The 24,021-nt window shown below is 44.3% G+C and overlaps 1 protein-coding gene across 1 annotated transcript in view; it reads right to left on the reverse strand.

Annotated features, from left to right (window-relative positions):
- The window catches only part of KIF26B (kinesin family member 26B), a 411,172-nt gene that overhangs the window by 265,771 nt on the left and 121,380 nt on the right, over positions 1 to 24,021 (reverse strand). Inside the window, exon 3 of the mRNA XM_034764988.1 lies at positions 15,722 to 16,255. Coding sequence (XP_034620879.1) covers positions 15,722 to 16,255 — 534 coding nt within the window. The remainder of the gene's footprint in view (positions 1 to 15,721; positions 16,256 to 24,021) is intronic.

The following is a 24,021-nucleotide window of genomic DNA, read 5'->3' on the forward strand; positions in this document are numbered from 1 at the left end:
AAGCAATCCTTCCATATGCTCTAAAGTGCAATACAGCCCTCAGGAGATAATCAGTGGCTACTAACGTTGCTTCAAGGCATTTAGGATTATGAGGCTGAAGACACCTATGATGACTGAGTAGGTCACATAGTAATGAAATGGGCAACAAAAGAGGTCATTTAAAGACATTTTTCCTGCCAGTTATTTTTTTTCCAGAACCCTCATTTATCTTGAAACAATCTAATCTGCTGATTTCAGGAGCGGAGCCAGGGTTTTTGCTGCCCTAGGCAGCAGCGCTCCTCCTCTGAGCATTCGGCGGCGGGGGTCCTTCCGCTCCGCGTCTTTGGGGCACTTTGGCAGCGGGTCCCGGAGCGAGTGAAGGACCTGCCGCCAAATTTCTGCCAAAGACCCGGAGCGGAAGGACCCCCACCGCCGAATTTCCGCTGAGAACAGCAAAATGCCGCTCCCCAAATCCTGCCACCCTAGATGACTGCCTAGGGTCACCTAGTGGAAGCACCAGCCCTGGCTGATTTAGCACCTAAACCTACCCAAAAAATGGCCAAATTTAGCACATACTGTGTATGATGCTTTCGAAACTCCTCAGTGACATTTGGAGGTAAAGAGTCCTAATGCTAAAAGTTCTCTATAAACCTGATTAATTTCAGCTGGCAACATTGTTTGGCCAACAGGACAAAAGAGGGGTTTGTTTTAATTCCTTCAGAGCTAAAAATCCTCCAGTTCTAGGGCTTGATTCAGCTCTTCTGAAGTGAATGAGAATCTTATTGTTGACTTCAATGGGAGCTTGATCCGGATCTTAAACAATCACTGCTTAGAATACACACTCCTCTTTATCCATGTGTGTAATGCCTATTAATATCTCTGCAGTGATGTGCCTGCATGGAGAAAAGAATATACCCTTTTATAAATGAGGGTGCATCCCCCCCATCCCCTGACACATTTCAAAAAGATCATGTGAAGTCCACAGAGTATTAAGAAAATTGACTGAAAGTACATAATCATATCCACACCAGATCAAATAAGAGTTTCACTAGATCAGAGATATAGAGGGGCCCGGGTTGTAACCAAGACAGAACTATCTTTATTAAATGCCTGCTTAGTCTTATTTCTCATATATTAGTTTTATTTTGTGCCCAGAATGCACTTCTGTTTTGATACACACCCATGGGGCCTGAACTTCCACCCCTTCCCCTGGCTTAAAGCTGGCCTACCTCCATTGAAGTCAATATAGTTACATTGGGATGAGTGGTTGATGCTATCTCACTACTATATTGTTTCTTCCAGTGTGCATTCTGCACCCTTTTTGGCAATCTCTGTGTTAAATGCATGTCGTTGTCCCTCTGCAGGACTGCATTGTGATGATTAAGGAAATGCACATGAATAAAACATACAGGGTCAGATTGTACCTTGCCTTGTCTGTGTGCATAAGTAGGTTGAGGAGTTCAAAGAGTCCCCCAATCTGGAAACGCTGCCAATGATAGACTCCCAGAGGTAGCCAAGGGGAAAAGCCGGGCACTAGTGGGGGCCTGAGCCGCCTCCTCTTTAAAGTGGTCAATGGAGCAGCTGCCATGCTCCCCCTACATTCCCAAAGTCATTGTACCTAAGGTACAGTGTAATGCTAGCGTTTACTGGGGTGGTGCACTTCCAGACCACCCCCGTACCATCCAGTGATTTTACAGCCATGATCTGGCACACATGGGGGGACCTGAAAGGAAAAACATCAAGGGATGAATAGGTTAACAATGGTACTATCAAAATAGGCTATTACCAGTAGTCGTTCATTTCTTTGTCCTCCACAAGCTAACAACTGTGAGAAAACGCTGGTACCTAAAACTGACTAATATTTAACTGTACAACTAAGGGCTTCCTCAGTTAAACCTGTTTAATCCTACTGTAAGGGTGTAACTGAGATCAGAATATCACCCTAAATCCTTTAAATAAGGATTGCACTTGCAAAGCTTGGGCCAAATTCTGCACTTACCTACATCCTGGGCAACTCATTGAAATCAGTGGAACAGCAAAGTGTGTGTACAAAGGTGCAGAATTCAGACCTTTATATTTTGTTTCAATTTGTTAGTAGTTACAATTATACATCTCAGGCCAAATTCTACCTTCGTTTACACCATTACATCCCCACTGCAGTCAATGGGCAGTATCTACCCTTTATTATTTTCTTTATTGTCTGTAGCTAGTAAGAGAAACTTTGAAGGCAAATTCAGCCAATTCTTTTTTATATAGAAAATAAAATTTTCATTTTTAAATCTCACACATTCAAAATGGAGCCATTCTAATGTTAAAGAAGAAGAATCCTTTGATTTAAATATTATTTATCCTTTCATTTGCTGGCAAACGATTTCTGGCACTACCTGCAGAGTCTTCAAGGGACATTTTTAAGACTACAAACTGGACTGGAGACTTTTTTTATGCTTATGAAAATTAAGTCTTAGCTACATTAAAGGACTTGAATGATGGAAACTGGAATCCTCTCCCTTTCTGAGGCACAGTTACAGATGTTCATGCTGAGATTTCCTAGTGACCTTAAGCATGACAGGCAGAGACCAACCCCCTCAAAGGTTACAGGTCATTACCCTCTATTCTTCTTGTATCCTTGGAGCTCTCCTGAGTACAACCAATTATATGAGGTGGTTGTGAAAGGTGAAGCATGGTCTAATTCCCCCGTAGGACAGATTGCTGCATTTAAAATGGCTTCATTAGCAGGGAGTGGTGCTTCTTCACCCCTGGCCACATGAAACCCCCTCCTTGCTCTTCAGGAAATACACCCGGGGCAGGTCCAAAGTTCAGAAGCAGCTGGACAATTGGCCTTCTTCATTCATGCCTTTCATATTGTAGAGGCAACTCTAACAGACATACTGAATTAGACCTATTCGGGTTAAGGGTCAGACTATGGGTGTGTTGAAGGAAATATGTTCCCCTCACTCCCTACTAAAGAGAAATTCCATTTACCCTGAGAACACACCAGATCCATTCCTTATTACCTCAGCTGTTCTCACATTTGGAATGACAAGATGCTAAGGGCCTGATCTTGACTTCATTTGCATCTGGTTTACATTGCTGTTAACACCATTGACTGCTGTACATTTACTTTGGATTTACACTAGTGTAAGTGAGAGGAGAATCTGGCCCTAAATATATTTTATCTGATAAAAGAAACAAAAAAAGTTTCTCGACATACAAAAGATGAGGTCTCTATCAGCCTTTCACTTTTGTTTTAATAAGAAATACTGCCTACTACAAAGGAACAATGAGCCAAATTCTCTTCACTTCAATCCACTGATTTGAAAAGGAGTTATCCCAGCATGGAATTTGATACCACATTTCTAAAGGCCATTTCAAGAACACTTTATAAAAAAAGAAAATAATGTTTTACATGCTAGCTCTGTGGTATCACATTACCCAACTAGATCAGCCATTAGTAACTTCCTCCTTACCTCCCACAAGCATATCATCCAAGCAAACATATTCATTACTGTTATTTCATTTTGTCTGCATGGGAATAAAATTCTTCACCTATAAAATCTTATATCTTTGGGACCAAAAGCTCCCCTATATTCACACCCTACACACCATTGCAATAAGCTAATATGCCTTGTGAGGTACCATTGGAACACTAATAACTAACTGGTCAATAATATCCTGGTGAAATATATGTAGCAACATTATATCTAAAGTTAAGAATTCCCCCTGTATGATGCTATTAGCATATGTTCAAACCCAGACAGTTCTGCCTAAGCAAAAAATTGTTAAACAGGCTTATCCTAAACAAAGGAATGTAGGTTTACCTTAAAAGTAGTAAACAGGGCCAGCAAGACAGCAAGGAGAGGAGATGGCAGGAAACAGAATAATTTGCATTTTAGCAAACACAAGTATGGGAAGAAAGAGCCTGGAGCTTCCTTCACTACCAGATTCCATGTCGCCTCCTCACTGTTTGGATAAACTTTGCTTTGAGGGGTAACCTTCAGCAGAATCCATTTCAAAGCTTCACTGGACCACAAAAAACGGGGGGCAGAAAACCCTATGTTCTCTTTCATCTATGAAGACAAATAGGGTTACCATATTTTGAGTGTCCAAAACGAGGACACTCCACAGGACCCTGGCCCCGCCCCCAGCCCCGCCCCAACCCCACCCCTTCCCCAAAGTCCCCGCCCCAACTCCGCCCCCTCCCCTGCTTCCCGCGAACATTTGATTCGCGGGAAGCCTGAAGCAGGTAAGGGGGGGGGGACGGGGAGGCACGGCCCAGTCTGGCCCCTCCGGCGTCTCCAGCCTGGGTCGGCTTGGGCCCTGGGGTGCTGGCCCCGGCCCCGCACCGCCGGCCCGGCATGTCCCGATTTTCCCGAACATGTCCGGCTTTTTGGGATTTCCCCCCGGACGGGGATTTGAGGCCCAAAAAGCCGGACATGTCCGGGAAAATCCAGACGTATGGTAACCCTAAGACAAAGGCATCAGCACCTTTGGGCCTCTGAGAGAGATTCTGACCTTCCATCAGTCACCATCTTGCTGGAAGACTCTGGTGAGAAAGGCCATCTTAAACAAAGCCTTGAACCAAAGCTTTGCTAGATTAAGGTTTAGACTTTTAGATGTAGGGTTACCATTCGTCCGGATTTACCCGGACATGTCCTCCTTTTTGTGCTAAAAATAGCGTCCGGGGGGAATTTGTAAAGCACTCACAATGTCCGGGATTTCCCCCCGGCAGAGCAGAGCGAGCGGCTGGGAGGGCTGCAGGGAAGTCCCGGGCTGGACTCAGGAGCAGCTGTAGAGGAGCCGGATCCGCCCTGCATTCTGAGCCGGCAGCTCCCTTGCAGTCCAGTCCGGCAGCACTGTGCAGGGCCAGGGACCGGGTTTTGTTGTGCTGGGGAGCTCAGCCACGTGTCCGGCTCGCACAGAGCCCAACACTCTGTTCTGAGCAGCAGGGTAAGGAGGTCAGGGGGCAGGAAGGTTCTGGAGGTGGCAGTCAAGAAACGGGGGGGGGCTTTTTGGGGGGAGTGGAGAAAGTTTTGGGCAGTCAGGGTACAGGTAGGGGGTAGGGTCCTGGGGGGCAGTTGGGGGGGNGGCGCGCGTCCGATCTAAACACCCATGCCGGTCGCAGATAAGGGTTGGGGCAGTCAGGGGACAAGAGGCAGGGAGGCTTAGATAGGGAGTGGAGTCCTGGGGGGCAGTTAGGGGCAGGGGTCCCAGGAGGGGGCAGTCAGGGGACAAGGAACGGGGGGAGGGTTGGGGGTTCTGGGGGGGCGGGAAGTGGGAGGGGCAGGGGCGGGGCTAGGGCGGGGCTCCTCCCGTCCTCTTTTTTTCTTGCTGAAATATGGTAACCCTATTAGATGTGTTTTCATTTTTATTTGTTTGCAACCATTTCAAACTTTCTCTCCCATTGGATTTTAAGTGAAAATTCTGGTATCTGCTTTTATTAATAAACTTGTTTTGTTTTTAATCTAAACCAATCAAGTGCTGTGTGCTTAACTGTTTGGTAACTCCAGTTAAAGTAACAAACTGTTAAATATTGATGCTTTACAGGGTCTTTGGATGTAAATATCTGAACTGTCCAGGAGAGGGCTGGACATCCCTGCAAGTAGTAACCAAAGCTGGTGGAAGCCAGAGCATGAACTGGTGTGTGGGGCTGGCAAGCTGATGGGGTCAGAGTTGCAGCTATACGTAGACATTCATGCTGGAAGGCTGTGAGCAGCCCAGGTTGGGAGCTAGAGCAGCAAAACACTAAGAGACACCCAGAGTTACAAGGCAGAGGGTGACACAGCCCCTTCTACAGAACTGAGCCTCGGGGGATGACATCTCAGGCTGTTGATCAGGTCAGTGAACAAGCTCTTTTTGAGGTGGGATTCTTGGGAAGGGAATTAGAGCTCCTCCTCTGAGAATGTTTTGACAAGGTCTCTGAGGATTTCCCCCTTCTGGGGCAATGTTGTGCCAAAGTTGAAGGGGCATTAGAGACCCTTGGGGACTGACATGCAGGAGTTCTCCTAACCTGGCTCCAGAGCAGGGCAAAGAGGGCACTCCATCACCCGTAGTTGACTTTTTCTCAAACCAGAACTACTAACTACTCTAGTAACTAAGATAACTAAATTAAGAAAAAAAAAATAACCTCTGCAATAGCCGAAGTACACACAAAGCAGACATGCTAAACTCTGTCTCAGGCTGAGGTGGTTGAGAAGGAACTGCAGGCAGTTCACTCATTCAGCCTGAGAGAGCCTCAGTGAGGGGCACCGGATATCATTGGTGCATGCACCGGACGAATAGACACTGCTAATGAAATTCATGAGCACCTGATGTGGGGCACCCATAGGGTGATTACTCAGAGAAGAAACACAGATTTTCCATTGGTCTAAAGGTAAAATTCAGATTCTGAACACCTCCACAGTTTAGGAGTGTTCAATTCCAGGGCTTTGGTTGTGGCTCATCTCCATTAATTGGCTGTCCAAGATACCCTTTAAACTGTAAGGCCTGGTCTACACTAACCCCCCAATTCGAACTAAGGTACCCAACTTCAGCTACGTGAATAACGTAGCTGAAGTCGATGTACCTTAGTTCGAACTTACCGCGGTCCAAACGCGGCAGGCAGGCTCCCCCGTCAACTCCGCGTACTCCTCGCGCCGAGCAGGATTACCAGAGTCGATGGGGAGCACCTCTGGGTCCAGACAAGATGCGATAAATCCAACCCAGAAGTTAGATTGCCTGCCGCCGAACCAGCGCATAAGTATAGACAAGCCCTAAGGCCCCAGTTCAGCAAAGTATTTAAGCATAATGTGGTGTATAGGGATAGACTTAAGCAAATGCTTAAAGTTAAACATGTGCTTAAATGCTTTCCTAAATTAGAGCCAAATTGTATAATTTATGATGAAGACTCTGAAAACAATGGCTGGTAAATGATGTTTTCAGCAACATTAGGTTCTGGTAATCAACATCCTGACAGCAGATACAGTAGGTCAGTTATTTATGAGGTACTCACACAGTCAAGTCAGGCATATTGGGTCTCACTCCCTACCATATCTCTAGCTAATTTTTCCTTCCCGTTACTCCCACTTCCTCCAACCGATACTTTTACCCAGCTATAGCAGGTAATCAGTGCAGGAACATTGTCACTATTATTCCATGACAGACGCACAGCCAGACAAGTTTCCTAAGCTATGGAGCAGGGAAGGAAATCAAGACTCCAAATCCTCACTAATTGTGGTTTCATGGCTTTCACTAAATTACAGGATTATCTCACTCCTCTCAGAGCCCGTAGATTTCTTTTTCACATCACAGTTGAGTCATGGGGCTCTCATACTCATAGGATAAGCCTCCTTAGCTCTTTTCAATCCATGGGATACCCTTTACCTCTCACTTCCCTTGGTCAGTGTAATATCATGAAGGAAAGAGTAATGATTCTAGGGGTCATTAAGCCATGCAGAAAAATGCCATGTGACATCAAATCACGCCAGAGTAATTGTAAAAAAATTACAATTAGCATGGAATTCAGAACTTTCCCATCCTGATGGGATGAGTCAGGATACAATGAGTGCATTAGTTTGAAAAAAAAATTCAAACATAATTAGCCAGTTACGGTAATACACAGCTTGACTGATCGTTTTATGGAAAGAAGGTCAGCTGATGACTTATGACCCCACTAATGTCACTGTGTATCTAATTATCAATGATTTGATGTAAAAAGGATATTGGTCTATTCAAAGAAAAGGTGTTTCATATATATATATATATATAAAAGTGTGGAGCTGGCAGGAGCTAGGATTAGATTAGAAAATTTTGTTTTAATACTCATCAGCTTGTTCTTCTGGGTCCACTAAGGGACAGCTGCACTTTGTGAAATCAAATTCCTGGTTTGTGTGTTCTATACTGGGATCATTGTCTAAAGATTTTCGTTAGTTTGTTAGCATCCAAACCACAAACTGAACCACCACACACACAGGATATTTGTCCAGCATATTCACCATCAGCCATTCGGTAGCAGGGGTTAACAAAGGTCTCTAATTCTTGCAAGAGAGCCTTACCACCCAAATGCAGAATGCCTTTCAGATAACACAGGAACTGTATTGGTTTAAACATGAGTCATACAAAATGTCTAGGCCAAAACCTGACTAGGTAAGGGGACAATTGTCTACTGCCTTATGCACCCGAGCAAGGGTCCCTGCCTGATAGACCGGAGTCACAGCTCATGGGAGAGAGGAGCCACTCTTCCTCTATGCAGCCACTACTCCTCCATGCAAGCAGATGGATTCAGGAGACCTGGATTCTATTCCCAGTCATGCGGTGTGACTATGGACAAGTCACTTAACCTCTCTGTGCCTGTTTCCCCTCCAACCTTTTGTCTCATCTGCCCCACGCTCTTTGGGGCAGGGATTGTCTCTTGCTCTGAGTTTATAGAGCACCTAATATAATAGAGCATATAGGTGTTACTGTAATACAAATAATAATAAAGGGCCAGATCATCTGGTGTTGTATCACTGATTGATTTTGGCTATACAGCCAACATACTGGAGTCCTCAGTGGAAGGGCACAAAACTGGGGTAACAGGCTTCTAGGCTACCACCTTCTCTGCTGCTGGTGCAGAGGCCATGCCCAGGACACCCCTATCCTATCTTAAGCATAGTACTTTGCTAATCCTTCTGTAAGAACAGCGATATCTTGAGAAGTGTGGTCACAGGGTGTGGTAGGCACTTCTCTCTTTTCCTTTGCTTGCTATGTTCATGCTTTGACAAAGCAGCACTACCTCTAAGACTGTGTGTAATATGATATTTACACTAAACACCTGTTAATCTGCAAATTGAATCAAAAGTATGATTTAGGTACCTCCTGTTATAGGCTTTAGAAGCAATTAAATTAGCCTAGCTCTGACATAATGATCATCAACACTTCAGCCTTTTCCTGCTGTATGTGTTTATCATCAGCAGCAAGTGAAAGGGAAAGAAATTAGAGAGCAGAGACTTGAAAGAGCTTGAATCAAACCCCCAGATCTGAATACCCCACACACAGTGTTTTGATCCAGGTTTGAACTTTATATCTTATGCCAAATTCTAATCATTACCAATTTCTTGCAAAAAGGCTGTGCCTGAAAGAGTTAGTGTGTTACAAGGCAGCCGTGACCAAAATCAACCCCAAACAAATCATTCATCACTGCAAAGCTCCAGAACTAACTTGTACTTTCATCGAGAACAGTGCGGTTATAAACACACATCACAGATAAAGAGGAAACACAAAGTATGTACTGTAAGCTTTCATGAATCGTACACAAACAAAGCCTTTGATAGCTCTCTGAATACACACTATATCATTACGCCCAGGGCTAGCAGGCTCTCTGCAGTCTAGGTTTTTGGTTTCTAAAGGGATGCTTTTTAGTGGACTAAAAGAAAGGGATACATTCCCCCCACCCCCGCTCAAATCTCTCCACTGGCTAACTGCCCCTTTCCAGGTCAAGTCCAAGATCCATGTCCCCAACATGAAGGAACTGAACACGTGGTGCTCACCCTGCCTACAGCGGTCCTCATCTCCTACTACAACCCTGTGCTTGTGTCTCTGCCTTTTTGCTCACTGTCCACCCCAAGCCTGGAATAGCTTTCCTTCTCCAGTACAACATGCCACTTCACGCTTCTTTAAACTTCTTTTGACTTGTCTTTCTCACTAACCCTCCCTCTCTCTGACACACACTGCTCACTCAGTAACTACCAAATTCTTTTTTTAAAATAATCTAGAACAGTACAACACATGTGTCAATCTAAATAATGTAATCCAGGTTCTAGGACCCTGCATAAAGATGGAGAGCTTGTCTACTGACTCAAGCTGGCAACCAGAGAAGAAGGGAGCTCCAGTTCAGGATATAAAAGCTTTGAGAACTCTCTTCAAAGCAGAGAGCAGCACTAGAAACCTCCAAGTTCAAGAGTAAGCTCTGGCAGGCCACTTATAGTTGTTGTTAAAGTTAACGCTAAAGGAAACCCATGAAAGGGGTTTGTTTGGCCCTACTCTGTTAAGAGTCTGTTAAGAGAAGGGGGGATACAACCAGCTTACGTACCTTTTCCCCCATTCTTTTTTCTTGACGTTTGACTTGGGTTGTCAAGTCTTTGGAGGCGAGACCTTCTCTTGTGTCTGCGTGTAAAGTTATTGCAGTTGTGAAGTCATAGCAATGTAACAATGCACTAATTAATAATAAATACACCAGTGGCAATTACTCCCAAGGTTTAGATTGGACAAATGCTTGGTGGTGGGATAGTTGAAACAGTTGGTCAGTAGCTTTTATCCTATGGAGACTTTAGTTGAGGGTTTGGCCTAGCTTTTAAGTGGTTTCATTTTAGGGTTAATTTGTGTTCCACACCAATTGAGCATATGAGGCGTGACTTGCTCAAGAGGCTCACATTTGGAACAGCAAGGGCTGTTGCAGGTCAGAACCCAGGAGCACTGTCAGAGTGACTAATATGAGGAGACGCTTGCGCAATGCTAATCCACACAATGCCTTTCACACAAATGCTTACAAGGATTAAACCCAGCCAGTTTTAGATTGAATCGAGATGTATTTTTCTCCCTCACCTCTCCCAGATAGACATTTGAATTCTTTGAGAGGGAACGAATCCTCCACCCAAAACTGGATATCAGAGGGAGTTTTGTGGGAGTATGCCCTAAAACTAAAGATGGGCAAGATTTGTGATTTCCATTTTGTGAGAAAATTCCAACATTTAAAAAAAAAAATTGTTACAATTTGGAATGAAAAGCCAAATTTAAAAATATCCCACCAAACAACATTTTGATTCAGGACCATCAAAACATTTCATTTAGATAGTGTTGTCTCAATTCATTTAATTTTGACTTATATAAAAGTCAAAATGAAATTAATCAAAACACTATTGACATGAAATGTTTCAACTTTTTCCCCACCAACAGTTTAGTTTCTAATAGATATGTTCCCACAAGAATGTTTGGATTTTGATGAAACTTTTTTTTAAACTGTTTCATGGAAAAATTTTTTGATCTACTTAAGACCCAGACACATGGAAGGGTTCACAAGTGCAGATCCAAAAGAGAAAAAGGATTTGGAACCACTGAACTAGGAAGTGTCCCCAACCAAAAACCTTGAGAATAATGGTACAGGTTCCCATGCTTAAACTAAAAAGAGAAATTCTAATTGCTAATGACTCGGATTTTAGTGGCTTCTTTAATGTGGCCCAACAGTGTCATTTTACAGATACATTAACTAACAGCTTTACATAGTTAATGAATAATGAAGTTTCCATACAGTCGCTGACAATTTACTTGTGACACTTTCTTGATAAAAATTGTTGCTCTGCCTCATTTTTATAAAAACACTGGGGCTTTGGGATTCTTAACAAAATGAACAAAATTCTTAACAGTCATATCCTTACAGCTGTAAAGTTTTCCCACTCATTGTAAATGATAACATGGCAATCAATGAACAATAGAAATTTACTGATTAGGGCGGTATCCTGTAAGGTGTATTATCATCAACTGGCCAAATCCTGAGGTCCTTGCTCAGGCAAATTCCCTTTGACATCAGCTAGTGTTCCCCTGTGTAAGGAATGAGTATAAACTCAGGGTGAAATTCAACCATATTCAAAGGGCCCACACAAAATCTTTACCCCATTTAAGACACAACTAAGCACTTATGGTGCATACGCCTTGTGCTGATACTCTGCACAGGGGAGAATTTTACCCTGAGTGTGAACTTCAGGATCTGGCTCAAACCCAATTTGGATTTGGCCATTATTAGTTTCTTAATTGTATGCATAAGATTGAATAGAAGAAACTTGTGGGGAATATAATTTTTGCCCCCGATCAAAACACCCTATTACCTGTTTACTAAGAAGTCACATAGAAAGAAAAGAAAAAACTGTTGAACGTAAAAATTTGCTCTTCCCCCCTCCACTTTCTTTTTTTTTGGTATACAAGTCTCTTGTCTGAAGACTGGAAATTGAACTGAGTCACCAAGTTTTAACTGGGATTCAGATTCAGCCCACTACAGAATCATGGGTCAGCTGTTAAATAGAGATTCAGAGCTAGAAAAGTTGGTTTTTAGCCTATGAGCATACAGTAAGTTATTAAAGCAGGGAGCTTTTGAATTCACACCTATTTTACACACTTTCAGATGGTAATTTTTGACTTATTCTGTGAAAATAGTGGAAACCCTCTCTCCCCTACCCCATACTGCTTCAGAAGCACAGCCCTGGGAAACAATCACAGGTCATTTCATTCCCATTGTTCTCAATATGAACAAAGCAGTGCTGTCATTCATTCCCTGTATCCTACACAGGGCTCTGGGTTTAGGCAGAGACTGGAAATGATTTTCCACCAGGAAGGTTGAATAACCCTCTTGGAAGTACTGTAACTAGGATATTTCTTAGTGTGTGAAATTGCCTTGAGGGCACAGAATGGTATGGCTTATGAGCCAGGGTTTCCCCTTTTTGGAGAGGTGGGTATATTAGTAGGAAAAATAAGGTCAATTTTCAAAGCACTCAACTGTTTCTGGCAGGTTGTCTAGACTATCTGACTAAAGCTAATTTACAATGGGGAGATGCCCACACCAGGAGCCATTAAGTCTAGCCAGTCCCACAGCTCTTGTCCCTGGGCATCAGTTTGACAAAATTATGACATAGGAAAGCACTGAACCGCTGCTGGAAACATAATGCTCTTTATTCCAAGGAGACTTTTGTCTGATTCTGTTAGCTATTGCATAGTGAGGGTGTTTCATTATTAGGTGCAGGAGAAATATTCAATACAAGGAAATATTCTCAGGCAAGTGGCTAGAGCAATTTTTTTTCACTTTACCTTCAGGCCAGGAAAATTAGGTTCATTGTCAGGGTTCTAACTGAGCCGGGAAAACTGATATGGTCTCCTAGCACTTTTCCCAGCAGGATATTCTCGCTCTCTTCCAACCAATGAATATTTTTATATAAGAAATATATATATACATAAATAAAAGAAATTGGAGAGACAGATCTAAAACTGGTCTGATAATCTGAGATCATGTGTAACATAACGTATTCAACAGATTTTATCTGTTTTCTGTACACAGAATGTACACAGGCGGAACACAAAATTCTCACATTTATTCACCATTCAGAATTACTCAAATTTCATCCCAAAATTATTCTACTGAAGCAAATAACTCAAACAGTCAGAGGCAAATATTCAAACTTTGAAATCCATGCTTTTGATACTTAAATGACACAGGCTGCCATTTCTATTCCCTTATTACCATAACTAACCAATACTGAGAGAATTTTAAGTTTTGAATATGACAACTGAATACAGAATTTAAAATTCATGTTCATCAATGACTGGCCCACCAGTGCCCAGATTTGTTAGTCTCCTGGCTCACTGCAAAGCCTATATTTATTCTCTTTTGCAAGTCTGTTGCGAAGGGGCTGGGCTGAGGTGGACAGATCATCATGTAGTCCTTTTGCATTACGTTGTGATTTCATCTTATTGGATAGCAATGGACACCACAAGATCGGCATCGATAGTTACATTTTAGACAATTGCGGAGCCAAGGTTTGCAACCACAGGACAATGGACTGGAAAGTGAGCCTGCCCCACACGCATCCTGCAGAGGTGGCTCCTTTCCCAGGGGCTAAGCCCGGCATTGCAACCTGGTACATGGGGTCACAGTTCCATTCAGGTTTGACCCAGCCACTTCTCCATCATGACGGAGGAGCAGCTGGATCATATCTGAGCGATTAGCATTGCAACCTGGCACATGGGGTTGCAGCGCCATTCAGGTTTGGCCCGCCACCCCTCTGGACAGTTGGGAGGCCAGGCCAAATTTCAGAGAGTAGTGTGCACCATGTTGCAAGGCCCAGAGCAGGAAGCTGGGCCCAGTCTATGCCAGATGAGTGCAGGACAGGCTCACTCTCTATCCCCATGTGAAAATTCATGGCAAACATCTTTCGCTGATTGCACAAAATGCTTGAAAAGATGCCACACATACCCTATTAGCCCTGCCATTGACTTTAGACATTTGAAGAAATAAAATCAAATATTTGAGCTTTCAGACTTAAAATATGATCGATTGGCACCAGCCATGGGGCCACATATGATTAACCTGGCTGCACCAAATCAGTAATAACCCCGTGGAGCTCTTAGACTCCTCGAATAAAGTTGTACAGTGTGGTCATGGACAGAGGTCCATAAGTGTACTCAAGGGGGCCAGGTTTATATAATTTTTGGTGGTGTCCAGAACGGGTCCAAGCAGAGCCTGTGGGGGGACGCGGAGAGCTTCAGGGGGATGCGGGATCCGGAGCGCTTCAGGGGGACGCGGGATCCAGGGCGGCCTGAGAGGTTTGGGGGGGCCTGGCGCTGGCAGCAGCGAGCGACCTGGCCCCAGCCTGTCCCGCTCCACCAGCTCCCAGCATCACTTGGGGGAGGGGGCAGAAGCCGGAAAAAGGCGGGGTGGGGACTTGGGGGAAAGGGTGGAATGGGGGTGGAGCAGGGATGGGCTGGGGCCAAGTCGTTCGCTGCTGCTGGCGCCAGGCCCCCCACTAATCCTCCAGGCCGCCCTGGACCCAGAGCCGTCCTGTCCATAGGATGGACCAGGGCAAACACCCCAGGCCCCATGCTTCAGGGGGACGCGGGGTCCAGGGCAGCCTGGAGGATTAGTGGGGGGTCTGGCGCCGACAGCAGTGAGTGACATGATCCCGGCCCGCTCCTGCTCTGCCCCAATTCCACCCCTTCCTCCAAGGTGCCAGCCCCGCCCCTTTTCAGCTTCTGACCCCTCCCCCAAGTGACGCTGGGAGCCAGCGGGGCTGGGCAGAGTGGAGTAGGGCAGGCTGGGGCTGGGTCGCTTGCTGCTGCTGGCTCCAGGCCCTCCGCTAGCTGCCCAGGCTGCCCTGGACCCCTGAAGTGCAGGGCCCCCCAAAGTGCGGTAAGCCCAAACATTGGTGAAGCCAGGCCCACATTCCTAAATGTTGGTGGAGCACAGGCACCACAGGCCCATATAATTCTATGCCTATGAGCGTACTATTGTTGTTGTTCACCACACTAAAACTCAACCATCCAAATGCTCATAGAAAATGAAGGCGAAAAGTTGGGAACACAGTCAAATTGAAATTACTTTTCCTATTCAAACAATAATTCACATTTTTGTATCCACTCTTTGCTCAGGTCTAGTTTTTTCTTAGATCAAACTGCATAGTCCATGTCACATATTGACATCTCCAGATGTGATTCAGGAAACTGTAAAGTCACATATATTTTCCAGCTAAAATAATTTTAAATACACTCTTATTTTTTGACCCAGCTCTTTTCCATGTGTGATAAAACTGATGTCTCAATGCTCCTCATTCACTTATTTTTTCTTACCATAATAGTAACTACTCTCATAGCTAATAAGTATTAAAATAGCAACAGAGAGACTTACCCTGCAAATGCTTATTACTGAGCTCAGGGCCAGATTTTCAGACATATTTAGGGGCCTAAACATGGAGATAGATACCTAGTAGAATTTCCAAAAGAGGGGAGTTCGGCATCTCATGGGATTTTCAAAAGCACCCAAGCAGATTAGGTACCTAGCTGCATCTTCAGTCGCTGTGGAAAATCTGGCTCATAGTGCTTAATACCATGCATACTCAATGGGAATACCCACATTTTTAAAGCAGAAGTACATTTTTGTAGGATCGTTCCCAAACTGTGAGGCTGGGAAAGAGATGTTAGTATGATTAAGATTATTAAAAAGTGTTTAAATAAACATTTTTAAGCCACTTACCTGGTACGGATACAGGGTGACCCCATTTGTTCTCGACAAGGACCAGGTGCCGTCAAGGTACTGATGAGCCTGGATAGCTACAGAGTTTAGGATGTTGCCATTGCTGGGGCTGGTAGCCATTTGTAGGCTGACCTTGGCCTGGTGTCCAGGGGAACCATTTTTCTTCTCCAACCCATTGACGATCCCCAGGCTGTTGGGCTTCCCACTGTGCTTGTTGGCCACAAAGCCTGTGTAATTAGCAGTAGTGTAGGAAGTGGGCATGTATGCCCAGTCTCTGGGCTGCAAGCTGCCCATATGTCGGGAACCCACTAAGGTGGGAATATTGGAGAGGGGTGGGGGAGAGCCTGGTGAGGCATCATACTGTTCGGTGTTGGCAGCCTGCTCAAGCGTCAGCACCATCTGAATGGCCTCCTGCTTCAGCTGGTTCAGGTGGGTAGCACAAACATCGCATCTGTTGTCCCTCTCGTTCCATGCCTTCCGAATGGTGTTGGGAACTTGGAGTTTGTCGTGGATCACCGAAGAGAAAGCTGGGTCCTGAAAGCCAAGCAGAGGGGGAAGGAGAATGTTTAACCAGGATCATTGCAATGAAACATTTTTGCTGAGGATTGTGCATTTCAAAAGGCAATTTATGAGATAAGCTTAAAAAGCAAACAAAGGCCATTTGATACAGTGAACATATGCCAGCAGAAGAGTTAAACGAAAATTAGAAACTAGGATGTGTTCAGGAGGAACCTTCTCTTTTACTTCAAATACAGAGAAATGGCAAATGTATTTAAATATTCTTTATTCCATCGCAAACCTCAGTGCATGGCAGAGAGAATGAATTAACCTGCTCTACCCCACTGCTGGCTTGAATGAAATCTGCTCTCAGTTACACAGGTGACATAGAGCCTAACTCCACTGAAGTCAAATGGCTGATAAGGTTCACAGTCTATCTAGAGGTCAGTATTTGGTCTTTGACAGCTAAAAGAGCTGGGTGAAAACCAGGAAAACAGTTTCACAATTTTTTTTTTTAACAAAACTCAAGGGATGCAAACCAAGGCAGGCTAGTATGCACACAGTGGGAAAGGAGAAGTGGAGAGTATAAGGCATGGAGGGAAGGGTTCATAAGTGGGAGGGTCATATTAATTACAATCTGTCTTTATTATATACTCAAGCATTTTATTTTCTCTGTTTAACTACCGTGAAGAGCTCCTCAGCATGCAGTGATTAATTGATTCATAAATCATGGTGCCTTTTTATGCACAGCAGCAAAAAGAGCAGTTCTAGCAGCAGAAGCCCAAGAGAGTCATATAAACTGATGGGGAAACAACAGGGGGCTGAGATCTGATCAAGCCTCAGGCTGGTCACTTCTATTCAGTGCACAAAGGGGTCAGAGCATCAAAGTGTGTCAGAAGACAAGAACTGTGTTGTACAGCAGCTCCCCACTCGTCACACTGCCATGAAAAATCAGGGGAAAATGGGGAAGCACAGTTGTCAAATTTTATTTTCCATCCCACAGAATGCCCACCATAGCTATGGCTGCAGAGCAAGTAAACTAGCGTATCCATTTCAGCAGCAATATAGGAGGTTTTCACCCCCTTCATTTACATCCAGGTAATGCAGAAAGGGAAACTGTACTTTCACCACAGTGCTTGAGAAAAGCTCTCTATGTAGCAAGATTAAGATCTTGTTCTTATTTCTAATTTGCTTGATATGCATCAGGGAAACACCCTGACAGTTCTACCTTCCTCTAGCTAGTGCCACAGAGCTGGTTATTGTTCTTTGAAAGTTAACCACCCCTTAGGCAACTGGGCTGGAACCCAGAGTAATTACATACAGTGCTCAGATCCAGCAGCAGTACCGCATGGAAATTCCCGGACACTATAGTCAGTATTCCAAGGAAATACTGTAAGGTCATTTCTAAAGTAAGCAAGTGTTAGAAAGATAAAAATAATATTCAAGTAGCACAGCGGCTTTAAGAGATACTGAGTGTCAATGACTTCAGCTTCATCTCAGTGTAAAAACAAACATCAGATCATTCTGATATAATAAACAGAGTGAGAAAGGAAGATCTTTCTTCTTCCTGAGGAGAAACTAGGAAGATGGGCTCAACTTTGGATTTTTGATCCTTATGTATGGTCTTGCCATTCTGACAAGAGGCCATTGGATAGCTCTGCATTGGTTTCAGGACGTGAAATATATAAAAAACAATATAACAAAAACAAAAGACGTACAGGTGCTAGAAAAATGTGTCACTAGGCAAACTAATACCCCAAACATTAATCAGATTTGGGCGGACTAAACTCTGTTCTCATAATGTGACTTCTAAGTGCATGCTGGCTTAAAAATATTAGTCTTGACTAATTTCTGTTCTTCTGCACTGGCAGATCTGTTGCAATGTTGGGCCAGGGAAGGAAAGTCTGACTGGGCCGATGGACCCTTTACTGCCTTTGACATGGAGGACATTAAATCTCCATTCTCAGTGAGACACCCATGCAAACACTTAAGATTGCAGAGAAACAGCCACATGACAACTGTGGCTTCAGCATTCTATCAGTAAGTAATCTGCAGGAGTTCCATGGGGGAATGCTGGTTATTTTAATAATCAGCAAGTAACTGGTCCTTGCCAGTGTATTAACTAGGGATGGATGAACCTCAAAACAAGTTCATGTTCACTGCAAGAAGCAGCAGGAGCACGAAAGGCTATCCATATCATCAGAACTGTTGGGGTCTGCAAAACAGCACTAAATCTCATGACAACAGGTTTGCTTGAGAGCTTTCAGGTAGGGCTAGAAATACCAGGGCGTTTGGCACTTGTTCCGAGTCCTGTCTGGAACACAAGAGTTCAGAGCTCCAAAACTGAAATATCACAAAAGATTCACCTTTCCTTTTTTGAATCACAAAAAGGACTTTGTTTGAGTTCAGGGCAAAGGTTCAGGATGGCTTTTATTGCAGCAAAATTGGTTCACCCATCCCCAGTATAAACAGCATTGTAGCGTGGGGACCTAGTTGACACTAAACAGGCAAAGAAGCTTAAGGAGTCTGAAGGCGTCAGGAGATCAGTCACAATGAAAACTGCAATTCAAGTGAGTAAACTGATAACAACTAGGCAAGCGGTGATCTAAACTGTGCACACTGTCAGCTTATGGAAAACATGCTCTTATTACTGTTACCTTCCCCTCCTTTGTCCCATCCTGTTTATGTTACACAATACCTGTTATTTGTATTATATTGATGCCTTGAGGCCCCAACTGAGCCCACAACCCATCATCCAAATGGACAAGACAAAAGAGAGTGGGGTAAAGTAAGGATTATTATCCTCATTTTATACATGAAAAATCGAGGCACAGAGAGATTAAAATTTGTCCAAAGAGATTGCAGAGCCAGGATTTGAACCCTGGCCAGTGAATTATAAGCTTTTTGGACAGCATCTAGCACTACGGCGCCCTGGTCCCTGACCAACACCGCTAAGTACTGAAGTGATACTAATATATCTGCGTTCACTGTGCTAACCCATCGTCCACACGCTCAGTACTTCATATTTATGTGCACCTGCATCCCTATGATCTCCTCGGTAGAGCACACATCTGTTGTGGCTTTACTTGAACACACTGCACTGGCAATATTAATACTCACACAGTACAATGTGGGTTTATGTCTGCCCTGGTTGCAGGAAGATACTTGTGTTCGCTTTGAATGTTGAGGATCAGGGAAAGTACTTTCCTTTTATGTCTCAGACTCTCACTTAAGGGACTCCCTCCGTCCCCCCATTCTGAGCAGTTGAGCAATACCTGAAGCTTTGACTCCTGGACTCACTCTACGTGAGAACATTCCTGTTTTCTAGCTGACATCACTGTAGCTATCTCATCACAGAAAGAAAGGGAGACAGCTGTGGTCATTCCCCATTAGCAAAGCATGCTGCTTACCTCTAAAAAGCACCCCATAACATGCTGTTTGGGGCAAACTATAGTATTTACACAGGCTAGCTACACCCCTCTGGGCGGAACTTCAATCTCATCACTAAAATGGCAGCTCAAAGCCAGAAAAAAATCCCTGCTTCCTCCCAACTGGGTTGGTGCACATCTCCCTAATCTTATAAAAGGGAACTTAAAGGATAGATTTCAACATAAAGTATGCCCAGTTGCACACCTATATTTGCTTGGAGCTCAAATGCTACATAGGTGTGGGTCATGCAAATAAGGAGAGAATGATGGACACAAATCAGATATTTGCACATGCACATGCCCAATTAGGTACCTACTGGACCATAGGTATGTGGAAATACCTGCTATGCGTACCAGATTTTTGCACACACATGAAAAGTATGTGAGTGACTGTGCACATCTAACTTTGAAATGCTGTCCCTAATTGTAAGACTTCTACAGTTATTCCTTAAATTCAGCCAAATATGGGTTTAATCTACTCTACTGAAGAAGACTCCATTCTCCAATGGACCTAGTGTCTCTCTTATCCAGTTGTATTCTTTGACACTAATTTATAGAAGATGCTATTAGCCTGTCAGAAAGAGTGGTGAAGAGGAATTAAGAGTCAGTGAGGCAGCTGGATGGTGGGGGCCATCTCCTGCTTGGAGTCACTCACAAAGTTCCACATAGAGCTTCTATTTTTAAAAAGGTACAAGCAGCAATGGCTGCTGGTATGTGATCAATCATACAAGATGATGGATGAGGGGACGGAGAACAAAGATCAAGGGATACACAACTCTGTCCAGGAAAAAAGTGTGGTTTCCAGACTCTCTCCTCCAAGCAGGGGGTAAGAGAACTAATTAAGAAACATTGGTGGGAAGGGAGGCCCTTTCCCTGATTTAAAAAAAAAAAAAAAAAAAAAAAACAACACCACATGTTTTTCACCATTGTATAAATACACTCCAAGCACTGTCCCACTAGCCAAGTGGCTGGTTTCTGTTTACTTCTTAAACTCCTCTGCTCTCTTTTCTTGTGTGAAGGTAAATGCAATGTGTTTTTCCTTCGACTAAAAAGTACTTACAAATTCACATTCCCGACACATCTGGGATACAGGGCTGGCCTCTACCATGAGGCGAACTGAGGCAGCTGCCTCAGGTGCCAGACTATGGGGGGGCGCCACTAGGACCCAGAGTATAGAAAATTGTGTCTGCTGCTGGTGTATATGTATTTTCTCTGCTCTAGATGCACAGAGATGGTGGAATGCTGTGCTGGAGGAAGGAGGGCACAAGAGACCTAACAGGCAGGCAGGAGAAAAGGTGAAATGGAATAACAGAAAGCAGCAGGAGCTGCAGGGAGAGAGAGGAGGAGAAGCCTCTTATGTACCTCTCTAGCACCCCAGGGAGCCTGGACTGATTAACACCAGCTTCTCAGGGAGCTTCCTGTTTCCTGCTGCTTCCCTGAACTCACTTGAGGAGAACAGGCAGTCAACTGAAGTAGTAGGAGCCAGCTAGGCCCTTAAGATGCTGATATCTTCCCTCACTCAGGCCCTGCTACCAGCCTGCTTATTTGTCCCCTTCAATTGAGTGTTGAGAGCCACTATAGCTGGCACAGAACAGCAGTCATGAGTGAAAGAAAAACACACCCCTCTGGGGCAGCATTCAGAAAAAGAAAGAAAGCAAAGGAAGCTTTCCTATCTAAGCAGGAAGGAGCTCTCCTGAGATACATAGACATAAATGTTCACGGCGAGCCTTCCGGCCCCAGTGAGGATGTGAGTGGNCGTTCTGAAGAGTGCACAGAAGTTGATAGAGGAACTTCACACTGAAGCTATCTTCCCACCCATTCAATAATACAAGAGTCACCGAAGAAGACTACATTTTGATTACAAGGCACAGGATAATCTCATAAGAGACCCCAAACAATTCAAAAGTTGATTCTTTAACCAGGTGCTAGATTGTGCAATACAGTCAGTTGAAGAACGTGTCATGCAGGTCAAGGAACACAGCAGTATATTTGGGATGTTGTATGATATTCTAAAACTCCTCACTATACCTGAAGACCACCTACACCAGCAATGCAGGGCACTAGAGACAGTGTTGACATGCATGATATTGATGTGAGTGATTTAGGTGATGAACTGAAAGCCCTTTCAAAATACATTTCAGCAGGATCAACTCCAAAGGCTCTTCTGGAATATATGTGCACAAATAAGATGACCACCCTCTTTCCAAATGCTTTTGTTGCTCTGTGCATACTTCTAACACTTCCTGTAACAGTTGCCAGTGGAGAACGCAGCTTCTCCAAGCTGAAGTTAATAAAAACACATCTACACTCCACAATGACACAGGAGAGGATGGTCGGCCTTGCAACCATCTCAATAGAGCATGAGCTGGCCCAGACTGTGGACCTTCAGCAGGAAGCAGTTCAAATCTTTGCAACCAAGAAGGTACGGAAAGCACCACTTGGATTATTCAAACAGATAAAAATGCCAGTGTTTACTATGCAGACAAGAAAAGTTACATTTGCTGTTCAGGCATTTGAAAGTTAACTGTTACTTAAAATTGTTGAACAAGGCATTTTAAATTGTTAGTTCTCCTTTATTGGGGTGGGTAGCAGAGCAGTACCATGAGAGGAGTAGAACAGGAAGAAGGCAGAATTGAGACCTTTCAAAGTTTTAGCCCAAGCAAGGGGGCATAGAGGTGTCATTTGAGTTCCCCGCCCTGTTTCCAAATGACTCAGCACCCCGACCTGAACACACGCGGCCTCCTAAAACTGAATGGTCTCTGAGACTTGCTGCTTTCAGCAGTCCATTGCCTGGCTGTTGGAAAAACAGGAGCTCACGACCACTGAAATGGCAGTGCTTCTGTTGAAACAACAGGGGATCAAAAATAAATTCAAGTCAATGGGAGGTAGGGTGACCAGACAGCAAGTGTGAAAAATCGGGACAGGGGGTGGGGGGTAATAGGAGCCTATATAAGAAAAATACCCTAAAATTAGGACCGTCCCTATAAAATTGGGTCACCCTAATGGGAGGTTTATGCGAATAAGGACTGCAGACTTTAACCCAGTGACTAGAAATTAGTAGCATTCCATCATCACGCTGAGCAAGTTGCTGTTGTATACAAATCAGCTGTTTTTCCTAAGCAAGGGGCTGATTTATTTGAACACTCTGAAGGAGAAGGATCTGTCCACACCCTCCAGTCATGAGGAACACGGGCAAACAAAAACAAGTTATACAGGCATGAGGGTGGTATAACACACAGGTGGTCCTCCCCTTTCCTGCTGCTCCCCATGCTTCCTCCTTCCCCCCCCACAAATGACCAAACCACTTCCTTCTCCTGTCTTCTGCGCAAAGGAAACTCCCCTCTCCCCCTACTTCTCTCATCCCCCACAAAGGAACTGCCCCCTCCCTTAGGAATCCCCATTATCCTTTCCCCCAGCTGAGGAACTCCCCCTTTCTCCACTAAGATTTTCCCTTCCTTCAGCCCTTCCCTGGGCCTCCTTCATAAAGGGGAAAGAGAGGCTGAGGAGAAGGAGAGAGCAAAGTAAGGGATCCCAGTAGGGGGGCCAGAAGTAGGAGACTTGGGGAAAGAGAAAAAAGGGCTTTTACAATATGCTGCTTTCAGTCAGACTCCACACTGCCTCCTTGAAGGGCTGGTGGCTCATTGACCCCGGCCTGTAATACAACCCTTGTTCTCTGTTCCTCTGGTCTCTCCACTTCCACCCTCTTCAGTGACTCTCCACCAACTCTATTCCTGTCCCTCCGCACCCTCCCACCCCCCACCTCCCCACCAGACATAACTCCTACCTCTACTTTGCACTGGGGACTCCATTCTCCCTTTGCAGGAAGTCAATGGCAGTTTCTTGTATGTTGGGAAGACTTAGGCCCCAAAAGTACAAACTGGAAATGGGAATTATATGGGGGCCTCAAACTCATTCTTCTCAGAGAAAACTCTAAAATCCTAACACCGCCTGTGCTGCAACATGTAAATTTAAACAAAGACACACTGCACATCCTAATAGTTTCCAGCATCATTTTCCTAAGTGACGTATACTAGTAAGATCTGCACAACATACATATTTTAATACAGATAGTCTAAGCTGTGGCTTACTCATGGGTAGCCTTCAAAGACTTGTGAGCAAATAAGCCCACTTTGCACCCCAAAAAGTGCTCCATTGCTTTGGGTACTCAGACTTATTACCTGAAAATCACTAACCAAGTCCTATTTCAGCAGCTTTCAGCACCAGAATAAAAGCAGGAAGGAGGAGAAAAAAAACAGAAGAAAGGTTATAAAAGGAGAACAGGGAGGAGGATAAAAAGAAGGGGGGGGGAAGGATAATTGTCTTGTGGGCTGGCTTGAGGCTCTGAGAATGGATCAGCAGTAACAGGCTCACAGC

Source organism: Trachemys scripta, chromosome 3 (genome assembly GCF_013100865.1).
Source record: "Trachemys scripta elegans isolate TJP31775 chromosome 3, CAS_Tse_1.0, whole genome shotgun sequence".
Classification (NCBI taxonomy): Eukaryota; Metazoa; Chordata; order Testudines; family Emydidae; genus Trachemys; species Trachemys scripta.